The sequence below is a fragment of the Pyxicephalus adspersus genome, chromosome 12, assembly GCF_032062135.1.
Source record: "Pyxicephalus adspersus chromosome 12, UCB_Pads_2.0, whole genome shotgun sequence".
Classification (NCBI taxonomy): domain Eukaryota; kingdom Metazoa; phylum Chordata; class Amphibia; order Anura; family Pyxicephalidae; genus Pyxicephalus; species Pyxicephalus adspersus.
In genome coordinates, this window is record NC_092869.1 from 37,648,506 (window position 1) to 37,674,687 (window position 26,182).

The 26,182-nt window shown below is 38.7% G+C and overlaps 1 protein-coding gene across 1 annotated transcript in view; it reads left to right on the forward strand.

The window, feature by feature from the left end:
* TXNDC16 (thioredoxin domain containing 16) overlaps nt 1-26,182 on the forward strand; it is a 44,993-nt gene that overhangs the window by 4,867 nt on the left and 13,944 nt on the right. The window contains exons 3-17 of the mRNA XM_072427860.1: nt 1,165-1,340; nt 2,626-2,708; nt 3,480-3,541; nt 4,482-4,556; nt 5,255-5,376; nt 7,533-7,623; nt 9,935-10,091; nt 11,212-11,378; nt 12,563-12,623; nt 13,023-13,137; nt 14,270-14,416; nt 16,699-16,758; nt 20,998-21,166; nt 22,394-22,530; nt 23,396-23,480. Coding sequence (XP_072283961.1) covers nt 1,178-1,340; nt 2,626-2,708; nt 3,480-3,541; nt 4,482-4,556; nt 5,255-5,376; nt 7,533-7,623; nt 9,935-10,091; nt 11,212-11,378; nt 12,563-12,623; nt 13,023-13,137; nt 14,270-14,416; nt 16,699-16,758; nt 20,998-21,166; nt 22,394-22,530; nt 23,396-23,480 — 1,694 coding nt within the window. The 5' untranslated portion in view covers nt 1,165-1,177. The remainder of the gene's footprint in view (nt 1-1,164; nt 1,341-2,625; nt 2,709-3,479; nt 3,542-4,481; nt 4,557-5,254; nt 5,377-7,532; nt 7,624-9,934; nt 10,092-11,211; nt 11,379-12,562; nt 12,624-13,022; nt 13,138-14,269; nt 14,417-16,698; nt 16,759-20,997; nt 21,167-22,393; nt 22,531-23,395; nt 23,481-26,182) is intronic.

A 26,182-nucleotide genomic window follows, 5' to 3' on the forward strand; every position in this document is an offset into this window, starting at 1 on the left:
GTCTTCTTCATGGAAAAATAAGACATCCCCTGAAAATAAGACCTAGGGCATATTTTGGCATTTCAAAAAATATAAGACAGTGCCTTATAATCGGGGAAACAGGGTAGATATCGTTCAGTTGCATATTCAGTGTGGCTACAGCTTCCTCATGCTAGTGAGCTGCTGCCTTGAACTGCAGCTGGAGAATGAATGGGGGTAGTAGTGAGCAATACTGCTAACTGCCACCAGATTTCACTGCGTTGGCAAGATGCTGGGAGCCACTGGATAACTCCATCCTAAACCTTCCTTTGGGATTCATACTAATCAGATGGGTGAACCACTATTGGGTGAAAGCTGTAAAAAATAAATTACCGGTAATCTATAAAAATAAATGTCACTTGTTTATGATATACAATGTTTAACAGAGGCTGCAACGCTTCACTGGAGCAAAAATAGGAGACATCCGCTGCTGGACAGGTAAATATCTTATAACTACTTTTACAGGGACTTGTTTTTAAGATTATTGTTTTTGGTAATGACAGTTGTTTAAAAGTATATCCAAACCCTGATACTAATATATTGCAGCTTAACAGTCCTTGGATGTGGTGACATTATCCTTCTTTTTTCAGGTTTTCCTCCTTCCAGTAATGCTTGGTTCAGACAACTTCTAACATCCAAGCTATGTCATTGAAACAAATAAGAGTGTTCATACGGGAGGCTTTGATTTTCCAGGTGTTTGTCAACTGTCTTGTGCTCTCAGCTGGTGCTTACAGTTCTAGATGTCGGTTGTATCTTAATGACTGATATAGAAAAAGCCTGTCAGCTGTTATGGGCAAATGCCAACTCGGTTGAAGGTGGCTGATTGAGAAGTGGTAGCGGCACAACAGCCCTCTGGAGCAGCATTGTGATCCTAGGACGGGATGTATGTTAGGACTAAAACACCCCCTCCATGTATTCTGTGCATAATTCTGTACATTGATGTGGTGGTCAGTAGGAAGAATGTCCTTTATATTGCTGGCCAGTGGGAAGAATGTCACCCTTACAGATAGCCAAAAAGATCATTGATGTCACCTAAACTGCTCATTGCTCAAGGAACCTCTAGGAACTTCTGGATGAATTCTATGGTTGAGAATCACTGATCTACATGAATAACCATTTTGTAACATTTATTCTTTTGTTTCCCAGGTTCAGGCCATTCATGAAGATGCTCGGTGTTCCCGGAATGTTCTTTCTGCTCCTATTGGAGAACAATGGAGTTTTTCCAATTGCAGCAAAAGCTGTATTACCTGAACTAAGGCCAGACGCTTATGCCAACAGCCTGGAATCTGGAAAGAATTCACTTTTGTATTTTAGTAACACTGGTGAGAAAATGAACAGTTCAGGCAGTGTGCCATCTGCTGAGATACTACAAACACCACCATTGTTTAAATGATTGTTTTTTTTAACTGGGACATAAAACCAACTTTACAGTGGTGGGTTATTATACAATACAACCTTATTGGTGGCTTCCAGATTGGTAAACAATCAATATCTTCCTGATTTTGATCATTAACCTGAACTACCACTGTGCACCAATCAACCAGTACCTTCTAATGGGATCACTTCCATTAGCTTGTGGTATTAAGAGAGCATTCCTGGTCAATAGAACAATAAATGGGCTTTCCCATTCAGTGTTGATTCAACCTATTGATCAAATATTGACTGTGCATACCATTGCTTTAACATTCATTAAATTTGCTGCAGTATAAAGATTTGACAGCCCATTCATGCTATATGGGGCTTCTGAGGGTAGAAGCTACTTGTAGCGTATCCCTGAGGCATGCACTGGCATAAGGAAGTGGTAACCGCACTGCACACTTATTGCCTTAGACACACTTTTTTGTTTTACCTACCCCTTTGGGTTTAATAGCTATGCACAAAGTACAAAAATGTGTACAGAAATTGCTTTGCAACACATTGGTAGGAACATTAGAATTACTTTTCCAGGGGAAGTCCTCAGATATCCATATGGAGTATCTATGTCATAGATCAATATTTCCAGGAAATATTTTTCCTAATACATCAGCAGCCTAGTGTTACACTATTTGGCTGCTCCCATCTAAGCAAGAATATTTGTATCAAGGTCAGCACGGTTGTTCAGTGGTTAGCACTCTGACCTTTGCAGTGCTGGGTCCCAGCCAGGACACTATCTGCATGGAGTTTGCAGGTTCTCCCTGTGTTTAGGTGGGTTTTCTCCAGGTACTCCGGTTTCCTCCCACATCCCAAAAACATGGACTTAATTGCCTCCTCCCCACCCAAAAAAAATTGACCATAGACTACATTAATGTACTACAACGTAATAGGCTGCTGCAGAAGCTGATACATCTGAGACATTTGAGCTAGAAACTGCACCTTGCTATATGTGATTGTGTTATCTCTGGGCCAGCAACTCAAGTAGATAGTGACCCAGGACAATATGTGAACAAAGATAGAGCCATTTTGTGGAGAGAGACGCAGATAAAATATTGTCAGGGTATTATTGTGATCTCCATGAGAATTTATCAATACCTGGTAGTGTTACAGATTACTTTACATGTTTGCATTCTATGCCCAGTTCCCCTGCAGGTTGTGGAGTTTTCTCATTTGTATGTTTGTACTTTATTGCAGAGTTTGCCAACAATGTCATCTTCCTGGAGGAATTACAAAAATCTGCTGGCGTTCTGGGGGACTACGGAATTTATGTTGCCAAGGTAAAGTCTTTTCTATACCAAAGCATGCAGAATATTGTCAACCATTTTGAGTTTTCTTTTTTGGTTCACCAAAAGGAGACACAGCATGTTTCATTAAATAAATTCTGTTTAAATTCTGTATCTGTACTGTAGAAGGTGTGCAAACAACAAAGGTCCAGTAATCAGTATTGCTGTGGTCTCCCTGCAGCTGATCATTTCACTTATTACTGATTTGAATGCCTTGTCAGAACTCCTCCCATTCATCCACGGTAATCTGGTAATTGGTGGGATAATATTTAAAAGCAGCAGGAAAGGTTGAGGAATTTTTCTAGATGCACAGACTGAATTAAGTAGCAGGGATGTCCTTTCACTGCAGGTCATCAGGTAAAGCTTCTTCTCCAGCATGGAGAACAGAGAGCAGCACAGTAATGAAATCCCCTAATCTCACTCTAAGTCTGGTGAGAAGAGCAGTCGGAAGCTGCTGAGCCCATGCTGGTCTCATTAATTCTTTCTGCCAGCCCAGATAACCTGTTACCACTATGTCCAGAGGGGGGAAAGGCTTGTTGATAAATAGCAGCAGTGGTTGGATCTCAGCATGGTGCGGAGACCCCCCCCCCCCATATATCAGATATGTAGGTATAACTTTTATTCTTTTACAGGGTCAGGAGAGATTTTAGCCTGAAAACACAAACTTCTCTTTATATTATCTGTGTCTCTTTGTTTTCATTGTTAGAGATTATTCTACTTACTCATTTTACTAAATCATCTGATTTTCCATTTCCTCTTTTTCAGGTTAATTGTGTGAAAGAAGACACAGTCAAGTTCTGTTCAGAGGGAAATGCTTACTTGTTCAGGTAAACACTTTAGAGTGGCCTATTCCAATACATCAATGACAGTTGACAGGGTCTCACTGACCATCAGTGGTTCTCAATAAATTCACTGTTAGCTGTAGCATAGTATCACATTCAGACTTTCACTGAAATCCTAAAGAATAACCTCAGCCACCGTCCTTTTCCATAAATTAATATACAGTATTTATATAGCGCTGACATATTACGCAGCACTTTACAAATACATAATCATGTCACTATGTACTGTCCCTCAATTTTGGGGGAAAACAATTAACTTAACTGCATGTTTTTAGGATGTAGGAGGAAACCAGAGACCCTTGAGGAAATCCCTACAAACTGTACAGGTAGTGTCCTGGCTAACCTCTCAGACACCATGCTCAGTAATTTAAATTCATTGTGGTCTGATGGCCTTAGCCTCCACTGTTCTTTTTTTATTCATTGAGTAGCATTGTCCAGGCCTCACTTGCTCATTAGTACTCCCTAAACTTCTATTGGACTGTCTCCCACCATCCCTGACCTTTGGAGGCCACTATCCATTGAACAAGGTTTGATCTTGGTCTTTGCACCTGTGGAGGTGGAGGGTGGGTGAGGATAGGGGAATGTGGTCAGGAAAGATAAGTTCACTTTATGATCAGTTTAAATTGTACTGTAATTGTGTAGAATAAAAAAGTTATATACAACAAATGATTTTCTCATTACCAGGTGCACACTGATTTTAATAAATGTGGCTTGGGGATCTGGACACCTCAAGTCATGAAAGGGTTCAGTACAAATTGTCTGCATTGCTCATAGCAATGTATACAGGCTTTCATTCTCTAATCTTCACTAGCAACATGACACATGAAACCTGGTTGATTACAAAGGCCTCACACACATTTGCCCCTAATACATTATATTTGCAGAATTTTATGGTTTATTGCAATCGCTAATAATTGTTCTCTAGGGGGACAAAGCTTCTACGGGAATTCCCTACAGACACCTTGTTTGATGTCAACGCCATTGTTGCCAACGTTTTATTGTGAGTATGCGAGGGCAGACATATTGGCACATTACATATGCAGATGTATCTTCTTTAGGACTGGATTAGGGGAAAAAAATTCAGATTCCATGATAAAACAGTGGCTTTATAGGAGGCTGTAGTATATAGAAGGGGTACAGATATTATTTTCTGGATTTGAGATCCATAACCAGTGATCAACTCAGGATTGTTTTTTTAGCTGGGTGTGAAGAAATTGTAGGCAGGTGGGGGCCCCTGTATTGTGACCCAGCCAATCAGTAACCACCCAAACACAGCCAGGTGGTTCCAGAAATGTGCCAGAGTGTGCGCCCGGCTAAAAGGGGCTGGGAGAACACTGATATTTAGCTTCTGTCTTATACTAAGGAAGGTAACATGGAAGCTGTCTGTATTTTGTTAATTATGTGGGTGTTACCACAGCTTCCTGTTTTCAAGAAACTATTTACAGCACCCACGCTGGTCCCGCCTGCCAACCTAATTTGATGGCATTGCACATAGAAGCATCATCATTAGGCCTAAAATAAGATAATGAGAACAGTTAGGCTTCTTTTAAATTATTCATTAATTATTTAATGAATAATTTAGCTTGTTGATGGGGTTGGGGGTGGAACCAGGGAAGGCAAAATAATGCCAGATTTGCCTTCAGCTTCAACGATTTTAAATTACATTGACATTTGTCTTTCTTATCCATTATCTTTCAGTGTTCTTCTTTATAATAAAGTAAAATATGTTACTTCCATATTGGAACTTCAAAACTTAGAAGATGCCATGAAAGGAAAGAAAAATATTATTTTTGTCTATGTCCAGGCAGTTGGAACCCCAGGTACGGTGTACATTAAGATTCAATACATACATGGTGTGTATGGTCAAAAGATTGTGGACACCTAATCCTCACCCCTTTATGAATTTGATCTCACAGTACATTAGTGTGGTGGTGATGGGAAGAATTCCCCTTACATGGCTGGCCATTGTAAATAATGTCACCTTTACAGATAGCCAAAAACATTGTTGTCACTTGAACTGACCTGAAAGGCACAAAGTGCTCATTGCTCAGGGAACCCCAAGCAACCCCTGGAGGAAGCCTGGTTGGGAAATACTAATCAACACCAATCTCATTTAGCCAAAAGAACGTTAGGTACTTATGTTGGATGAGAACACCTGGCAATTAAAATTCCAGTTCATCACCAAGGTTGAGATGAGGGCCCTGATTTATGAAAGCTCTCCAAGGCTGGAGAGAATACACTTTCAGAAGTGAAGCTGGGTGGTCCAGAAAACATGGAATGGATTTTTTAAAATAGTTTTCTATTTGCTAGCAAATGTTTTGAATCCTGGACCAGATCCATTCCAGGTTTGCTGGATCACCCAGTTCACTTCTGAAAGTGTATTCTCTCCAGCCTTGGAGAGCTTTCATAAATCAGGGTCGAGGTCTCAGTTGAGTTCACCAAACTTGTCAAACTTTGTCTCTATGGTGCTGACTTTGTACACAGGGGCACAGCCATGCTGAAACAGAGTCTTCCCCAAATTGTTACAAGGTTCGAAGCACACAATAGTCAAATATGACTTTGTATGATGTAGTATTTACCCCCTTCACTAGAAATATCTGATTTCAATAATTCGGAGGGGAGTTTCCATACTTTTGACCATATAGGGTATATTGGAACTATTTTATCTGCCAGAATATTTGTAATGTTGTTCAATTTCTCTTGTGATTCACCTTTCTAATCTACAATACTTACCCCACACACCAAGGGGAGAGGAGTGAAGGCAGTTTTTCTATCTCCTGCTATATTACCGCTTGTGTCACCTACTGTCCTCTATTCTGCTTGCTTGACAATAAATGGTTGTGTGCATCTCCTTATTCACCAGAAATCTTTCCCTGAGCACCTCTGCCTTAAACTCACAATGCATGAAACATGTTAAAATGACAGCAATGCTTGGCTAACATAGTCAACACTCCAACCAACATTCATGGGGGTAAGGCATCCTATTCATTTAAAAAGACTGGCTAATGCAGTGGTTGCCAACCAGTGGTCCAAGAAAATGTTGGTGGTTTACAGACAAATTTAGACATTATTTGCACTTTTTAGGTTTTATCAATAATAAAACAATATAATGTTCTAAGAATTCTTATATTCTGAATGACAAATTTCGCTTTTATATTGCACCAAATTCACAAACTGTACTAGAGACGGAAAAACAGCGTGACTTCAGTGTATTCTTAAGTTGTATGTGACAACCATTGCCAAGCCGTACGCTTCAGTATTGTTTCCACCATTACAACAGTCACCCCGCTTTGCGAATACCGATTCTCATCCGATTGTTTTATTATTTTTATTTTAGGTAAGTATGACCTTAACTGTGTTTTTTCTTTAACTGTTATATTTAATGGCATCGAATAGTTTGACTTTGATAATTATCATTTCTTGTTTGGTCTTAGATTCGAATGAAATAAACCCATAATGACTGAGAAAAAGCAAACACATATTTTGCATTTCTTTAGTAATACCAAACATAATGTAACTAATGATAATAGTAACAATAGTAATACTTCACTTAACCTTTAGCTGATCAGTGAATCAGAGCCTCCACAGTCGTCGCCAGGCACCATTAGGAAGATCATTATTTTACAAATGTATTTATCTTTTTTTTAAAAAATCCTATTAATGGTCTGGTAGATTTTAAATTATGAATTTAGTGGTCCCAAGGTTTGGCGGCCACTGGCCTAATGCACCAAAACACATGAACAACTACAGATTATCAGCACAAGACACGGCCTTCAGCAGGGTGCATTTGGGCTACTATTCAAGAAAACAAATTGCACCATTAGGCATTATCTTGCGCACTGGAACAATATACTGGTAACATATTAACAATATGGTATAAATTCGGCTTGTTGCTTTACAAAGAAAAGAATCTTTACACCTCATCTATCCGTAAAGCCTATTTTTCAGTATTATTGTCCATCTGTACTTCTTACAGAGCACCGGTCAGTGATGGAAGCAGTTTTTATACATGGATCAACTCATCAGTTTGTTCTGACTACAGAATCCAGCCTACTGAAGAGTATGAGGTATGCAACACATAGCAAATTGGGATGAGCTAAATTGGGAGTTCTGATTTACCACAACTTTTTTGTACTTTTTTTTTTTTTTTTTTTTTTTTTTTACATTTCATTATTTTAGTAAAATCCAATAAAGCCAGTGGGGTTAGACCCTGTGTCAATTTTGTTTGTATGCAAGCCGTTAATACCACCAGTACTTCTTTTTACTATATGAATACAAATACCTAGGGTAACCTTTTGAGTCCAGGCATGTATAAGCCCAGATGAAGGGGAAGTGTTTCTCAACCTTTTTGACATGGGGGAACCCACTGAATTAAATGTCAGGTCTTTAGGGAACCCCTGCTATAATTACTATATCTATAGCTCACAGTACATTGGCCTGGTGCTTAGTAGAAAAAAATGCCTTTTACATTGCTGGCCAGTGAATACCAGCCTTACATGTAGACCAAAAAAATCATTGGTTTCTATAAATCTGACCTAAGTGGCTCAAACTGCTTATTGCTCAAGGAACCTCTAGCAACCTCTAATGGACCCTTGTAATGACATGGAACCTGTCTACTGGAGTCGGGCTGTAAGGTAGATAGGGCCTGATTTATCAAGTTTTCCAAGACTGTAGAATATAGTAAGCAGAAAGGAAGTACCATAAGGGGAGATTTATGTGATAAACTAGGAGAACCTAGTTAGTGCTTATCAATGTAAAGGGGGGGGGGGGGAGGAAAATAAAGGGGAGGAAGGAAGGGGTACGATGGGGAGAAAAAGAAGGATAAACCTTTTTCTCCCCATCTTACCCCTTCCTTCCTCCCCTTTATTTTCCCTTCCCCCTTTTTCTCTCCTCTCCCTTTGCAAAATTTTACTGTAGAAGATACACTATCATGGGAGGAATCTTGGTTATCCAGTAAACCTGGAATGGATTTCCTATAAATCATTTGCTAATACTGATCTTCATTCCTCGATTAGATCCATTCCATCTTTGCTGGATCACCCAAGTTCTTCCATAATAGTCTATCTTCTCCAGTCTTCCCCAGAGCTTTATTAAATCAGGCCCATTGACTAGACTTCCTGGCTTTTCCACTTATGAAGGAGTATCTACTAATTTGTATGAGCAGGTCACAGAATGATGCACTTTTGCTGAAAGTTGCTATTTCCTGTGTTGGTGTTCTATTGTTATCCAGCAGAGGTCACTGTTGGTTCATCCTAAAGTTTTAAGAGGTTTATTATTCATAATCTGAAACAAACAATTAGAGCTGCTTTAAAGATTTGCATTTTATAATTCATGGGTTTTTATACTTGTCTTTCATGTGTTTTCAGATGCTCTTAATCGCTTTATCACACATTTTTTTTGCATGCATTTTCAAGAGAAAAAAATGTTACTTGGATTAAAATTCTTTGGCATGACAATAGACTTGGTAAAGCACTGCTTATTATGTTGGTGCTATATAAATACAAGTAGTAATAATACTGTTTTTACTGTTTGTTTCATGCTCTGTGCTTTTTTTTTATACATTTGGGGCAGAACATTTTTAATAAAATGTTTTCCTTATTTGCCAGAAAGAAATCCATGCACAAATATGAATCTTGGTTGTGTGCACCAATTTGGTAACCCAGATATTACCAAATTAAAGTTGCTGTGACATAGTCACTGTGTTGTGTATATACCTTGTGAACACTGTAGATAGATGGGAGAGACCTATCAGGCCCACTCACTACAGGTTGCCTGCAGAAAACCTGAGGAGGGGGCAGTTACAAGACCAGTCACCCTGCACAAGGAAAGAGCAGCAGTGATTGGTCTTTATTACGTGAAGCAAAGAAAATATTTCACACTGGATCACTGCACAGATCTGGAAGAAATATAAAGACACACTAAGATTTAAGTAAGGATACACATGGGTCAATATTTACCTTTCCCATAGATCAGCATTAAATTCTAAAAAAATCTGCTTATAGGACTTCTGAAACAAGTACTGCAATGAAAATACAAATGTCAGTTCTTTTTTTTTGATAAATAGCTGAATGTTAAAGCAGAACTCAACCCGCTATACTCACCTGCCCCCTTTCTGTCACAGGGCGATGCCATCTTCTCCCTTTTTCTGCATCCCAATGTTTGGCCAACTTGAATGGGAGACATGGGAGTTCATTCAGGCCAGGCACATGCAGATATCCTGGCAACCCCAGTGATCATTGTCTTAATGGGATTTCCCTTGACTTGGGCAATATTTCTGTTTCCTGTTTTCATTTCTTTCCTACCTTGCAATACTGTACATTCTTTACCTTTACTTATTCTGTAAAATGATACCTATATTCTAAATCATTTTAATTTTAGCACAGAAGAGCCTAGCCAAGTATCTGCCAAGCTTTTCTTTATCCACTGCAAGTCAGTGACAAGTGTGAGCCAAGAATGCCACCGAACTATGATGGAGCAACCTCTGACAACTCTCAACATCCACCGGTTCCTGAAAGTCTTGAGTCTTCCCCTGGTGGTAAGTTTAACCTGGCACAACACTAGAAATGAAGCCATTGTCCAGCTTCATTTGTAAAGCATCAATGCTTGTTGCATATGTTTACTGCATAGTATTTGACATTGACAACCACCACAATGTGGAAAATGTGAACCTAAATGTAGTAATTTAAAAGTGTTTTCATTATCACTCATTGTGCATTAATAATAATATTAACAAACTGTTCTTATATAGCACCAACATAGCACCAACATAGCACCAACGCAGCGCTGTACATTAAATAGGGGTTGCAAATGACAGACAGATACAGATAGTGACACTTACAATCTAAGAGGTGGGGGGAGTAACACACAATAAGAGGGGGGATATGGAATAGTGGGTAAGTAGTAAAGGTTTTAGGAGTTAAAATTTTCAGCAATTATGGAATATTTATATATATGAAATAAAAGTGAAAGGTCAACCCAATATAATAAGATATACTTTAAAATATGCATTAAACTTTCCCAATTGCTCCTGGCTTCCAAACACAGTGTCTATGATGTCTTCAAAATGCTAAATATCTAAATTTAAAAATCTTTCAAGATGATGCTCCTGTACTGTTTTGGGGACCCTTTTTGGTGAGATTTAGAATACACCACATTGCTGGAAGCAAAATTATCCCTTGTAGTACAGAAGTCTGTGTGGGGGTAGTCATATTCTAACTTCTCTCTACAGTTTGGTATTTGCAGTTTATTCTTAAGCAAATCAATTGTGACCTTTAACAGAATGTTAAAAATATTTTCATGGCTATTGGCTCCTCATTGGAGAAAAGGAGCACTTGACTAAGTGGGCTCCAGTAATCCACTAACCCTTAATCCTCTGCTATATGGGTTGGAGTCCTAATATTTGCAATGCTTTATATACAAAAATTGCTTGATTTCCATATGCTATAGCATTGCGTGTATGTCCTCCCCCCCATCTGTCCTCTCTTGCATTGTGTTATATTTGCCTGTGCATGACCTGTTTTGATAGCTGTTCCTGATTCCTGCACTTTAAAACGCCTAGATTTCCTTTTAACACAAAAGTGATTTGAAATATGATCAGGGATTACATGAAAGGCACCTTTAAACCTTATAAATAAATGCTGTCTGTGGATTTTCAGGGTGAAGTTTCCGGCGATCCAGATAAATTCACCAGTGTTCACCTCCAGCTTGGCCTGCCTGTCGTTTTCATCATCAGCCAGCAGGAGACATATGATGTTGATTTGGAGACAGCAGAAGAAGTAGCCCAGCAACTTCTGGGGAAAGCTGGGGTAGCTATCTTGCTCAGGTAATATTATTGAGACACAACATTTAAAATTTTAATTAACCATAAAAAAATCTAATATTTTTGTTTACCAGTGCTTGGATGTGCATTAGGTTTTTACCTTTAGTTTTGACCTGCTGATCTTGCCAATTTAACATTTCCAGTTTGAGAATGGCAACGCTCATTCATTGTGCTGTGTCTATGGGGAAGGAGATTTGTCACCCTAGGGTAGTAGTAAAATATGCTTAGCTCCTTCTATTCATTATAACAGTAGTCCATAAAAGAAATCTGGGAATACCGTTACCTAATATCACTTGATGGAGGCACAGCGGGCAAGAAGTTATTACCCTCGCATATTTTTCACCAGATCAGCAAGTATTTATTGAACAAATATAACAAAATTCTTTATATTCTGAACAGACCAAAGGGGAGCAAATTCAGGAAAGTTCAGGATTACATAACCCCTTAAAGGGTTTCATTGGTCAGTGCTCATGCTAGTTTATGTAAAATGAAAATCTGGGATAAGAAAATATTGTCTAAATACAAGAACCATGTGTATCCTTATTTGAATTCTGGTGTGCTTTGTATATTTCTTTAAGATCCGTGCAGTAACTCTGCATGAAATTTTGTCTTTGTAAAAAACACCAATCACTGCTGTTTTTGCCCCTTTCTATAGCTTTCTAGTCACTACCTCCATTAGCTCTCTGCACTGGATATAAACAGCCCAGAGATGACGTCTCTGAAAATTTTAAAAAGGTAGTATCAGGGAGGGGAAAAACATGGTTTTCTTACTGTGGATTTATACATTTTATGGCTATTGAGAAATATATCTAAATGAAGGTATTCAGGGGAATTTGTTCCAAGAATTAAAGCAAAGCACAACATTGGCTTTAATTCTGTGACCCCTACATGTACAAGCTCCTCTTTCCTTTACTCTACCACCACTCTTCATTTGCAAGCACCTGGTACCTGGGGAAGTGTGCAAAGCTCTTGACAGGAGTATTGAGGCAAGGTGCTTTAATGTTCTCCGGAATCTATCTACAGCATCCTGCTGATCTTTTTCCACCAGCCATGATCTGCCTGCACTGCATAACTAAAATAAAGTATGTAATGAAAACAGGAATATTAAAAAAAAAAATTATTAGTATGTTGATGTGGAGCTACCAAGGGAGGACAAAATATAAGCAGCTTTGATTTTTGTATTTCAGGGAGAAGTCTGGTGTTGAAATCCCTTCTGATACAAATGTAGGCATAAAAAGAGCAGAAGAGGTAAGTGGTGTGTAAAACTCCAGACAAGTCAGCTCATTTAAAAATCAATGTAAAGGTCATTGGGACTGCAGCAAGGAGATCTTGGTGCTGAAATATCTGTCTCACCCCTCAGCTATGGGTGTAATGTACGTCATACCCTGGCTATAGACAATATAGAGCACTAAGAATGTGGACAGTCTCAGGCATCTGTCCAGTCCAGTGAACCCCCAAAACACGAACAGTTTATGTCCAAGGTGAGAGGTGATGGAGAAGTCCTGCTGACACTTATGAAGGTGGTTTATCGGGTGGGGGGTTTCTGGTGAGTTAAACCATTATGGAATACTGAAACGTTGGACAGACTGAAAAGCTATGTGGGTTGTAAATATTTTATTAACCAGGTATATCCATTTTTGCTTCCAGAATTTTCCAGTGAAGTACATGAAGTTAGAGGACATCCAGCAAATTCAGAATCTTCTACATGTTACAACCAATGAAGAAGCAGCAGAGAAAACAGAAGACAAACCTGCCGACCCTGGTACTGTTTGTAATAAGCATAGCTCAATCGTTAGGAAAAATTCTTTTGTGCTCTATAGAGGCCCTCCAATTTAAAGAATAGGACAGCAAAAAAAGGCAGCTTGTCTGTTCTGTCCGCATCTATGAAAATAGTCTCTATTCAGCCATTGATGGTTATTATTGCCTCCTCTTAAAGTGCAATGGGCGCTAACAGGAAGCCATCTGTTTCCCATGTTTGCATGAAAAATCTGCTCAAAGCTGGTAACCCTCAGTGGCTGAACTGTACTTGGGCAGTCTGCTACCAATGGCAGGCATATTGGGCAAGCTAATTGTGCTTCTTGACTTTGAGAATTTCCCTTCTTTTCATCAAAATCAAACCCAGGGACCAACGGCTCTTATCAGCATCTGCCCCACTGGGAAAAAGCAGTAGCTCCTGGAGGGATTGGCCTGGTTTCATGGCTGGGCGACCGCAGTGTGCCCACCTGTACTAGTTGCCTGCAGGAGAGGTGTAGCCTGCAGGGGGGTTATTTGTCACTGCTGTATGAGGTCATGGTGATAAAATCATAATGGGGTGTTATTTACAATTCCTAATGGTGGGTGAAATCGTCTGTTTAGGGTATATACAACTCAATGGAGTAGTGTTTGTAGTAAAAAAATGCTAATATTATGTGATGGAGGGGGAGGCATGGCAAAACATGAGCCCATAGGGCTGTAGCTACTAGCTACTTGTGTGTTCGACCCATCCAACGGTTCTAACGCTTGCAGTGGCCAAGGAGCAGCAAAGTGACGGCATTTCAGTATATGGTTTGCCAAAAACATAAATATTTTGCTTTTTAATTTCTCTGGTTTATTCTTAAATAGAAGTATGCATGTTGTATAGTATTACACACATCATTAGATACATTACACGTATCTTTTGAATACAATAAAACTTGTTTTAGCTTTATTATTAACTTCTTTTTTTTTATTCTTCTCTATTTAAGTATTGTTTGACTTAGTCCTCACATTTCCAGTCAATGAGACTTATGGGCATCTCTTGACAGGAACCCTTTATTGAAAAATGGCTATTTAATTTTTCGCCCTGGGATTGGTATTTAAACATGTGTCAGTGACTTGTAAATATTTAAGTTTCCAAATGTTTTTTTTAACCGCAGAGGTCCAGGATGATGAGGTAGCAGAAGCCGTATATAGAGACAGAGATCGCATCTTACCATTGCAGCTGGTACCTTCCATGACAGATGAGAGGTTCAAGATGGTTTCACTCAGCCCTCATCACACGGCTATTCTCTTCTACATGAGCTGTAAGTTTCCAGATGCGCTACCTTCTGGGGGTAGAAGTCATGATTTGACCATGTAAATATATGTCGGAGTGTTTAATTCTGTGTTAGTTCAGCTTTGAGGGAAAACATAAATGAAGGTCTGAGAGGAATTTTTGAAAAAGTAGTATTGTGACGTTTATGGCAACCATGCACGTATGTATGTGCAAAGACAATACATTTCCTATTTCAACAACTTAAAGGAGACATCCAATTGCATTTCTTAATCTTTAGTTCCCCCCACATTAAAAGGAAAAATCCTGTAAAATTCATTAAAGAATTTTATGTACTTTCTCGTCAGTTGACAGTGCACTCAGGGCAGAGCGACAGTGGTGGCACTCTGCCCATGTCCTGATACCCAGCGTGGTGTTTACACCCTCCCTAGTTGTATGTTATCATATAGTGAGGGTGGACTCGCAGTACTTCAGGACACATTACAATTCATTGTATAGGTGCCACTAAGAAAAACATTTGTTGGGATTGAATTGACAAATGCAACCCAATACATGTGTGAAGAAGCCACATATCGAAGTAAAAAAAGGGACAGGTATGCAGGGAAGAAGGCTTTGGGTCCAACAGTGGAACATGATTGCTGGAGTTTAGCAGGTTGCTGCGAGCTACAGAGAAAGTTTTCTGTGTAGCAATTTAATACTCAGCCCCAGCATCACACAAGGCCTCCACTGGATTCTGTTGCTTGTATGGAGCTGTCTGCGATTTAATATCTGTGTATATTTCCTGTTATAACTACATGGCTGAAAGCATCTGCTGATAATTGCAGGTCAGGAAGGCAGGGGACACAGAATTCATCATGTTCTAGGCATCTGTGGGAGATTCTAATTTCTAATAATCTCATCATTTTTAGCAGTAATTAATTTAGCATCTGTATGCAATTATATTTACATATTGTTTAATGGAAAATCTATAGGTTATTATTATATGTTTTAGATACAGAGCAGATGACCAGTATTAAAAAAAGCTTACTACTGAAAAAACTTGACCGAGATTGTGTTACCTTGCAGATTCATAAAAATAATGGGGCGGGGGTCAATGGGGTTGGCTAAGGGCAAGGTGGTAGTGTCTCCTTAAGGACTTTTAAACCATATGCAGTCTGCTCACCTGCATTTTGGACCATTTATAAAAAAAAATGTCACCAGGGCCTATTACAAGCTAAAAAATACGTAACTAAGCATGCAGCTGTTTTAAATTGACTGACCGTATTATGACCGTAAGTAAATCTATGGGAGACATTCAAAACACCTTAGCTATGGATTGTACAGAAAAGCAAGGAACAAGCTGCTAGAATGTGAGAACAGAGTGGTGGAGAGATGAACTCATCAGGGACAAGGGGAAGGGGACAAGACCTATATTTATAACATAACTGGGCAAAGAAATATCAGATCACAAAACTCACCCCTCTCAGCCTATTTTAGGGTTACATCCTAACCTATAATCCCTGCACTGTCTGCACCTTCACAGTCAATTCCCCTAGGATTGTATAAGACAATTTTTCTTGCGTGCCTTTCCTTGGAAGAGAGCCCCATAAAAGTGCATATGAAGCGACTGTGTAGATATGGCCAACACAGAGAAGATTTTGCTGAAGGATGTAGCATTGTAGCTAACCCCAAACATTAAGGTATTAAAGAGGAAATTAACTCTGGAAGCTTTCAAATTAACTCTGGATTTCAAAAAGGCATACAGGGGCAAAAGACCAATGACTAGTATAGCCTGACCTGCAAAGTCTTGTTCTACAGAGTGTCACGGCATTCCTTCCTCATGCTAATCCTACAGCAAGGAGAACACGAAGTAGCAAAGCATTACACTACAGATCTCAATCTGATTTATTTGATACTAGCAAGCTGAGGCAGCTGTGCCTTGGATTTCACACTGCAATGTGCTTTGAAGCTACAATACAGGAGAGCCTAGACACACTCGCATATCAGAAATGCTTTGCTATGTTTCAGGGGCTATTGCTGACACTGGTGGCCTTATCAATGTATGGCTTAAGCAAGAAAACCATTATTAATGTTCCCTTAACTTAGAATATCTTAACTTTTGAAGTTCATGTCCACCTAAAGCATACATGAGTCGATGCAGGGCGGACAAAATGGTTATGTACTCTTTGTTTAAAAGTATAATTATCCTTTAATATCTACTGAACATAATACTGGATACAATTATGTTTTTTTAACCTTAACCATATAAAATTTACTTAAACTTTTACTGTCGCTTTTTAGATTATATGTTTACTGTTTTTTTTTCATTTGCAGGGGATCCTGTGTCATTGTCATTCTTGGAGTCATTTGCAAATATGGCAGCAAAATATCAAGGTAGGTCATGGTCTTTCTGTGTTTGCACATAAATATGTCTAGAATGATTTGTGATGTATAGTAAAATGTAATTCATTACATGTGTTCAAATTGTAAGTGAACACGTGTTGATAAGTTGGGCCTATTACTGCCAATTTTTACTTTGGTTCAGGCCATTGGTCTGATGAAATGATCAGATTGGCTGGAAATCCTAAGTAAGAAGACCAACTGTAAGCAGTCATTGATTAACCCTAATCACATGTGATGGTAAAAATAAGTCAAATGAACACAAACTGTGTTTATGTGTTTAATCGAACAGGGATTTCCCATCTCTTGGAGCATCCTCAGCATTGGCCTATGGTTTACCTTATCCCACACTTATGATTGCAACTGTGTGACATGTTTGGGGATTAAAGATCAAAAGATACTGATGAGTAGATACTTATCTGTTATTCAAATCAAATAGTCAGTTGAGGGCACAAATTTTGCAGTGGTTCTTATTTGTAATTGGTCAAAATCCTGCCCAAATTTAGAGTCTATTTGAAATAACTGTGATAGATATGCAGTCAGCCATTGTACTAACAACCCATTTTTATAGTCCTATCTCTATTTTCCTGCAGTGTTTAAATATGATTGTACACTCCAATGGTCACCATAAAAAAAAAAAAACTCCGCAATCAGCATGAAGTAATTCTTTACTATCCATGTCTCCGTGCGGGCACTTTTACTATGGGGAATGGCAGTTACTAAGCTCTGCCAGTATAGTGCATTGCAGTGTGAGGGCATGAAACAGCATTTTCACTAAATAAAAAGGGTATTTTAAAGCATTCCCTAACAAACATCAGTTGCAAATCATAACTTGCATTAGATTCAGGCCAAAAAAAATAAAAAGCAAGAGTGGAGACTTAATTTAATCTTTAATTGCCTCACCTTTATTTCCGAAAGTTCCTAATTGTTTATAAGGGTGGGTAAAACTTGAAAATATCCTGTGAGGCACTTCCACAGCTAAAATAATAAGCCGCATCGTCTTGGCATGGATTTAAAACTAAACTATATAATACCATTTCCTGGAATTTCTAAAACACAATGTGGACTCTGCATCATCTTAACGAGAATTGACTTTAGATATGAAAACAGAAATCTAGTTTGTACCATATTACACTATTACCACCTTACATCACAATGGCGAGAAGCAAGCGGTTCATTTGGCGGTGCAGAATTTCCAGTATTGTTCATTGACTGTAGATGTGTTTATCTGACTCACACAGTACGTCAGTTTAATGACCCCTCTGTTTATGTGAAGTATGAGAAATTTAGATTCTGCTTCCTAAATAAGACAGGTTAAGTCACGCTGCTCATTGCCGTTGACACGACTGAGAGAACCTGGCACCATTTACAAATGGTGTTTTTTTTTTTTTAATTAAAAAGTCTGAAAGTTTTTTTTTTTTCACAATGAATATCATCAATGTGACAATGAATCTTAATAAGATTGTAGGTATCCGAGTGCATAAACCAAAAGGTAAGAAACAGAAGGTTATGTTTAACTAATTCTTAGTTTTACATACAATAGGGAAGGGTTAACACCCAGCATTGTAATTTGTCCTCCAAAGTGAGGGAATTCTCCATTGTACCTGAAACAGGAGTTGGAAGATTCTCCCTTACCTCTTGTTATGAAGATAACTCTACAATATTGAACCTAATTTAATAATGGTCTCCAAGGCTGGAAGGGATACACTTTCATCAATGAAGCTGGGTGATCCAGCAAACCTGGAATTAATCTGGTCCTGGATTCAAAACATTTGCTAGCAAATGGCTTTGAAGAAATTCATTCCAGGTTTGCAGGATCACCCTGCTTTACTGATGAAAGCGTATCCTTTTGCTTTAAAAAATCAGGCCCATTGTGCGAATGATGTGTGTAAAGGCCTAAGCATTCAGTAATGCGGTCTCTACCATAGGGGACAATCTAAAATGAACTCTGAGCCTCCTCTTACACAAAGATCATGTGACCAGGTACTTGGGCTTTTAGGCACATGGCCAACAGTGGAGAGGACCTAGAGCAAAATCTATAGCAAAATAGATCTAATTCTTAAATGATGACATTTAGTTGTCCAAAGCACTTTGTACCATAACCATATCATTTTAATTTAATGCTGTTTTTACTTTTTTTATCCTTTTGTGCATTTTGGTGCCATTGATCTTCCGCTGTCTCCTTCAGCCACTTGCTGTCTAGCTTCAGTCACTCTAACATTCAGCTTTATAATAGTGGCAAGAACAGACCATGCCTGGCAATGTGTGGCCCCTTTTACTGTCCACAAGGCATACATGTAACAAAGACACACAACATAAACACAAGTTGTCACCCCATTATAGGACGTGCCTAAAACAGGAACCATGATAGCAGGATCAGCAGGTTTTATCACAAAGACAACTGCAGATTTAGGCTGGAAGTATACCAATTTTTTTGAAATTAAGAGCACTTTATTTGACACAGTTTGATATTGCATTGTGTTGGTGTGCATTTTTGAAGACATTACATTGATGTGCATATTTTTTATTCAGAGCAAGATCCATTTCTTTGCTTTCCCGTGTTCTGTCTTGCCTTACATACAGCATGCTTCATTTTCACAATGCGCACAGCAATGCAACATGTTGTGGTCAATTTGGTTTGTCATAAACAAGGAATATAGCTGGTTATTGCACTGGGTTTAGCAATGCAATCCAATGCAGCCTAATGCATGTAGTGTGAGTGGGTCTTTAAAATTACTAAAACCAGCTTTTTTAAACATATTAAGGCTTATAGGAAGTTTTAGGGAGTAGGTTTAGCTCTACTTTAATCTTTACCCATCCTAACAAAAACATAAATCTTTTGCAAACATCTATCTATATGTAATTATTCTGCACCAACAATTCAACATTTTTTCATTTTTCTTTTGGGTGCAAGATGCTTTCATAAGATGCTTTTGGGTGCAAGATGCTTTCACAAGGCCCTTTGTACAACATATTTTTTAAGACAGCTGATATACCTGCCTAGGAAGGAGGGGAAGTGACTGCTACAGTGTCAAGTTGTCTTTGTTTGCCATGTAGGCATGTAGGTAAGAGGCCACACAGGTGTCAGAACCTTTTGTGATAGAGATGTGAGTCATTCAGTCATATGTGGTTAACAACGTTCTAGGTATAGTGCAGAATAAAGATATGATGATATCACTGTGAGTCTGACACCCAGTTTTGCAATTGTAGCCAGGTATTCTTTTTTTTTTTTTTGATTTATGCACACATCGGGATCCCAGTAGGAGCAGACTGGTAAATATCAATAGCCATTCATTTAGGTCACCAGAGGATGAAAACAGCAATACCAAGTATTTGATTTTTATGGCAGTTAAAAAAAATGCCAATAAAATGGCAGTTATTTATGATATATCTTGTCTTATTTAACTAAGTGGCATAGTGTTAAAATCTACTTTGTGATGATGTGTGGGAGATTAGTTTCAAATGCACCCACTTCAGAGAGGTATTTCAGGTTTCATTACAGGGTGCTCTGACAGCCTTATATAGGCCTTTTAATCCCTTTTTCAAGTGAAAGTTGGGTGGATGATTCAAAATATCCTCTGAATTTTCCAGTATACAAAATACAAGGTACATAGAGTATAAAGTAATAATGTACACAATGATGGCCCTTGGCCAGAATAGTTACATCTATCAGAGGGATCGCGCATAATCAGGTTCTCTCTGATACTGACACATTTCGCCAATTGGCTTCCTCATTTCCATTTGCATTCTCATTAATATATAGTATATAGTAACTTCTTCTATTACCATATGTCAGTAGGTAACATAATTACATAAAGCAAATAGCAATATGATTAACATATATCCCAAACATAAAGGATTCTATGGATATCAATATATCAAACATAGTGAATGCATTGGCGCTGTGAGAATTTGTAAAGATTCAGTGTTTCCTATGTGTATAGGTATATGTAATAGGAAAAGTAGAAGATAACCAACTTTTACAGTACATTCGTAGAAGAATAGTGATTGCTATTTTTGACACAAAAAAGCTATGGGGGCATCCTTCGAAAAAGGTTTTATGACAGATGAAGACCGAAATCAGGCAGGTCAGTATGTTTTTTTTTTTTGCAGAAGGGGCTCATTCAGCAGATGAGCCTGATTGATTATTTTGAACAACACTATTATTACACTAGGATGAAATAGAGTAGTTTTTTTTGTATAGTCACTGACTCCTTTTTTTTCTTCCTTTAGACCTTCTGGATGTGTCTTTGGCCAGAGTAAACTGTGCAGACTGGACAGATGTCTGCAGTAAGGAGAATATTACCATCATTCCTGTGATAAAGATCTACCAGCCTGGACAGGAGCCATTTCTGTACACGGGGATGATGGGAACTGATGAACTATTCAACTTTCTCATGCTGTAAGTGTTCTGTCTAACAACTTATATTTAATAATTATAAAAATTCACTGGTTATTTAGATTCGATTGGTATCTCATATAGATTTAAAGGGGACTGTCAGGTTAACACTATTAATTAAATTGAACACATGTTTATTAAATTATTAAATAACTTTATTCTATGCTATTATGTAAAATCACACACTTTTGAAGGTGATCCCAATATTGCTAAGATATTCGCTTCATCAGTTGAGTTATAGAACCAGCCTTTACCTCCATCACTGATATGGCTGATTCTTTAAAACATTTTCTACATGTATATCACAATTCTTCTCTTTGATTAATTCCATTTAGAGAACCGAATGAACATCTTCTAAGTATTTATTTTCCTTGTGTGACACCTTAATTGACTTGCTAAGCGTGGTAATGGAGAGCACATGTAAAGCATTGTAGACGTGACTGTTGCTTTACATGTATAATTACACGTAATTCCCGATGTCTGTAAACTGATATTCTGCTCAGAACATGTATCACGGAAGGAAATTAAGGGAAGCTGATCATTGAATAAAGGCATAATAAAATAAACATGCTATGTAATTAGGAAATAGAGAGGCCCTACAGTTAGCTAGGGTTCTGCAAAAATTGATTGTGTTCTGATTAAAGATTGGTATTCCAGAACATCGTTTTTGCATGTTTCCTTGATGATATAAATCACAACGTAGACAGATGTAAAAGGCCGCCATTTATTTCAATTATATATGCTTTGGAAGATAATTTAATATCTTTTCTTAGGAAAGTGCTTGCTTTGGATTAAAAACTCTCCAAGCCCCTCTTCCTATTCCACTTTTTTACTGAAATACCCTCTCACCAGCAACACCACCCATGTTCATACTTATCTTCCACTAACAACAGTGATCCCCCTTTTCTCCTGTTTATACCCGCTTTCACCTCCCCTCATGCCTCTATATCTTTGTTCTGTCTACTTCATTCTCTTTTTATCCTCTTTCCTATTCTGCACTTTTCCTCATCCTTCTCTCTCCATTTTCTCCTCTTTCTTTAGCCCCCAGCCTTCTTTACCGCCTTTCCCAATTCTCTCCCTTCCTTGTGTCCTGTTTTCTACCCTCTCTCCTCTTCTCTCCTTCTTCCCCCTCTTTTTTTCTCCCCTCATTCTCTTTTATCCTCTTTTTACCCTTTTCTTTTTTCCATGTAAAGTCTATTTATACCAATATAAGCTGTTTATTATTACCAGGATGAAACAGGAATCCCCCCTGCAGCTGAGTACAGTAGAAGAAGCAGAAGATTATTTGAATGGAAAAATGCTGGGGAAATCATTACCTGATAATCATGAATCCATGCTGGGAATATTTACCCCCAACATGAAAGAAGGTATATCACAAAGTTTTTCTTATATGAATCTCTGAGCCATGATTTGGTTATAAATTGTGCAACACCTCTCCATATCGTAAAGTGTATCTGTTTCCACTTAAAAGTACTGTTAGATAACAAAGATATATTTAAATATTGTGTGTGTTCAGTCTTGTTGTAGGTTAGGGAATGATCCTTTCTTGTTCAATGGGTATTACTGCCCTGTGCATAAAGCCAGCTCTATTAAGACAGGGATTGAGATCAGTTTGGAGGGACACGAGTGGCCTAAAGCCCTGAACCATATAAACACTACTGTCTAACTACACACAAATTCCTATAGATACACCAGAATTCTGTGGAAATTCTTCATTAATAGAATGGAGCCTGGTATATCCAAAAAGGCAGAGTGAGTGGTACCTCCCTATTAAAGGCCATGGTTTTGGAATAGGATGCCTAGCAAGCTATTATAGGTGTTATATCCAGGTGTCCACACAACCTTGGGCATATCGTGTATATCCTATTGTTACTTCTATTTTTGTAATATCTACAGTGAACCTTTTCAAGATCATGTATAGCTTTTAGGATTGCCTTCTACCCAGGTTTGCTATCACTTCCCTTGGTCCCCTTGTGGTGTCATGTAAACATTGGCTTTATTTAATCTAATTTCCAGTTATCGATGATTGCAATCACTGTAATCATATGCATAATACAGTAATATGAGAAGTGACGTATGACATGACATTTCCAACCGCTTCAGGAAACCGACATGTTGCAGGGACTGTTGTATGGTTAATTTCTTTTGCATTCTGTATATACAAAAAAAAAGATCAAATCTAAAATATTAACTAAAGGAAGTAATGATTTTCAATGTCTTCATTCATTACAGAATCCAACAATTTTATCATTGCTGGAAGAGAACTCAGAGATTTTGCAAGTGTGGGAATTTACACTGGAGAGAAAACATCTGTTCTGTGAGTCTATGAATTTTTTGCCTAAAATAGTTTTTGTGTATAATTATTTAAAGAAGGATTAAATGCCAAAATAGTCTTTAGGTCTGTTGATCCCCTTCAGGTTACCATCCACAAAATGGCTTTTGACTGCCACAAATGCTTACCTCAGTCCTCTAGCATAGTCTTGGGTAGTCACTACAGTCACTGATTTATGTTCTCCTAAGTTAGCCACAAGAGAGGTGCTAGACCAGTGTGTGTGGGGGGGAGCCATTTACTGGCTTCCTTTGTCTGAACAGCCAGTCGCTGCCTCTGCCTTACACAGATCCTGCCACACTTACCTCCTTTCCACTAAAGCACCGGTGCCTTCCCATGGGCATGTGGACAGTTCTGACCCCGAGCGTGCCTGCTCTTCCAAGTTTAATCAGCATCATCCCTGTTGTCGGCCAATCAGGATATAGCCTCCTAATAGCCATTAGCTATTTAGCTAGCTTAGACACAGCACTCAGTGTTCGAGCAATGTTTCTCCAGACTACTGCTGAGCTGCCTAGTTCCATTTGTTGCTAAGCCCATCCGGTGCTAAGCCCTTGTTGTCTACTTTTCCAGCGTTTCCTGTGTCTACTGCATTCCTTTTGTATTCAGTGACCCCTATGTCAGCCTTGACTCCAGTTTCTTCCTGTGTTCCCCTGTGTCTTCAGTGACCCCCATTGTCACCAGTATTTATTTTTAGTAATTTACCCCTGGTTTTTTTTCTAACCTCACTTATTTGCTGCCTGCCTCAAGCCCGGCCTTCTTTGACTATACTTTTGTCTGCTGGATTGGTACTGCACATTATTCTGCCCACCCTGGTGTGCCTAAGGACCTCAACTTGGCAACAGACTGCAGCGCAGCATTCTCACCTCTAAAGGCTCTGCAAAATACTAGGCTGTTGCTTAGATTCTGCCACTTGACCCTTCTTAGGGCTCCCACCATCACTCAGGATGCCATTGTCCCCGCTACTGGTTCCATCCCTCCAAGTATGACACATCTGGTCCTTTGCTACAGCTATTTGCAATCAGACATAGGTGCATTAATTTTCATTTTTCAGGCAAAGAACATTTTTAGCAAATCTAGAAATACTCGTTATTGTCAGAAATGGAGTGTGTCTTATCTCTTCTTGTGAGCTGAACTGGAAGCATTAAAAAACTTACCTACCAGACCCTAATAAACATGACAATAGTAAATAAATAAAATAATGCAAACCATAACATAATAAAATGCAAAACCAGGATATATTTTTTTTAATGCTGGCCTTTAATGATGCATTATTAAATACAGACCTGCATTCTTTTGCATCCTTTTATATCTGCCTGGAGTTCAGCTTTAAATTATATTTTATAGTTCAAGACAGGTTCTCTTTATTGTTATGTTATTCAGAAGTGGATTCATTCCAAGCCATGTGTTTTGCTCAGGGTTTGGTATTATTGAGGAACACACATGCTGATAACGTCAAGTAAGGCAGCCATTGAACAATGTTATGAGCTCCTTGGTAATGGTGCATAGCAGAGAGTCTGTAGTGGATGACTTAAACGCTGTATAATGCACGCTTTACAGGCTCCACTTTGAAGCTTCCTTTTAATGTGCACTCCAACCGTCTTTTGCGGGTTCGCGGTCTGAGTCCTTAACCTATAATTACATTTTCCTTTCTTCCTGAAAACAGGAAATTATTGAGTTTTGGCCTCTAAGTAATGTCTTTTTTCATGCCTCTTGCATTTCCTTTTGCATTCAAATAACTTGATTAAAGGAAATTTGTTATGGGAGAATTACTGATCTGTCAGTAAGGATAGAACTGACCCTTCCTCCGAAATAGCCCCTTTGTTCCGATAGCCCTTTTGCTTTTGTACATCCTTAGTCACTGTCATGGAAGAAGCATGAAGATCTGAAGTTGTATGCTTTGGGTCCAAAAGTCAGAAAAACTTCAGGAATGGGCAGTCATTTTATCGGAAGAACACATCAAATAGTAACCTATGTTATTTGTTTCCCCTTTATAGTTTTACTTTAAGGTGAACCTTTGCTTTGGGCATACAGAACACCAGGTTAAATGAATACATTACTTTGTTAAAGTGACCCTGCCACCAGGCACAACTAAACAAACTGAATCCCTAGCTGAAGTATTTTCCAAAAGCCAACACTTCCAGCCAGGAGTGTCCAACTCCTGGTCCTGCTGCTCTACTAAGCAGTTCCCCAGTATAGGATCTAGTAGTGACGTAGGTGTTGGCTGGAGAAGCTGCCATTGAGAGCTGCACAGGACCAGGAGGTTAACATTTACCTTAAGGATATGTAAGACTGCATATATGCTCAATTATTCTCTTTGGAAAGGATCTTTCACAATCGTTTTCAGCAATTGAAAGGTGAACGAAGGAGAGCTGTACATACAGCACCATTCTGTTCTATGGAGAAGGGAGGGGAAAGAATGAGCAAGTGGCACCCTGCTGCACTCGTCTCCCTTCACTTCTATTGCAAACGTTTAATGCCTGTCCTTCATGGATCAGTCAGGACACATCCATGAACGACGTTGGTCGACCTCTGTACACATGTCAGATTCTCGTGTGAGATGAGCCCGACATTGGGCAAGAATGATCTGACGTGTGTACATAGCCTAGCCCTTACAAATAATCTTTCTTATTCACTCATTTTTTGATGTGTAAATATATATAATTGAAAGCATTTTGTTTTACATGATGTTC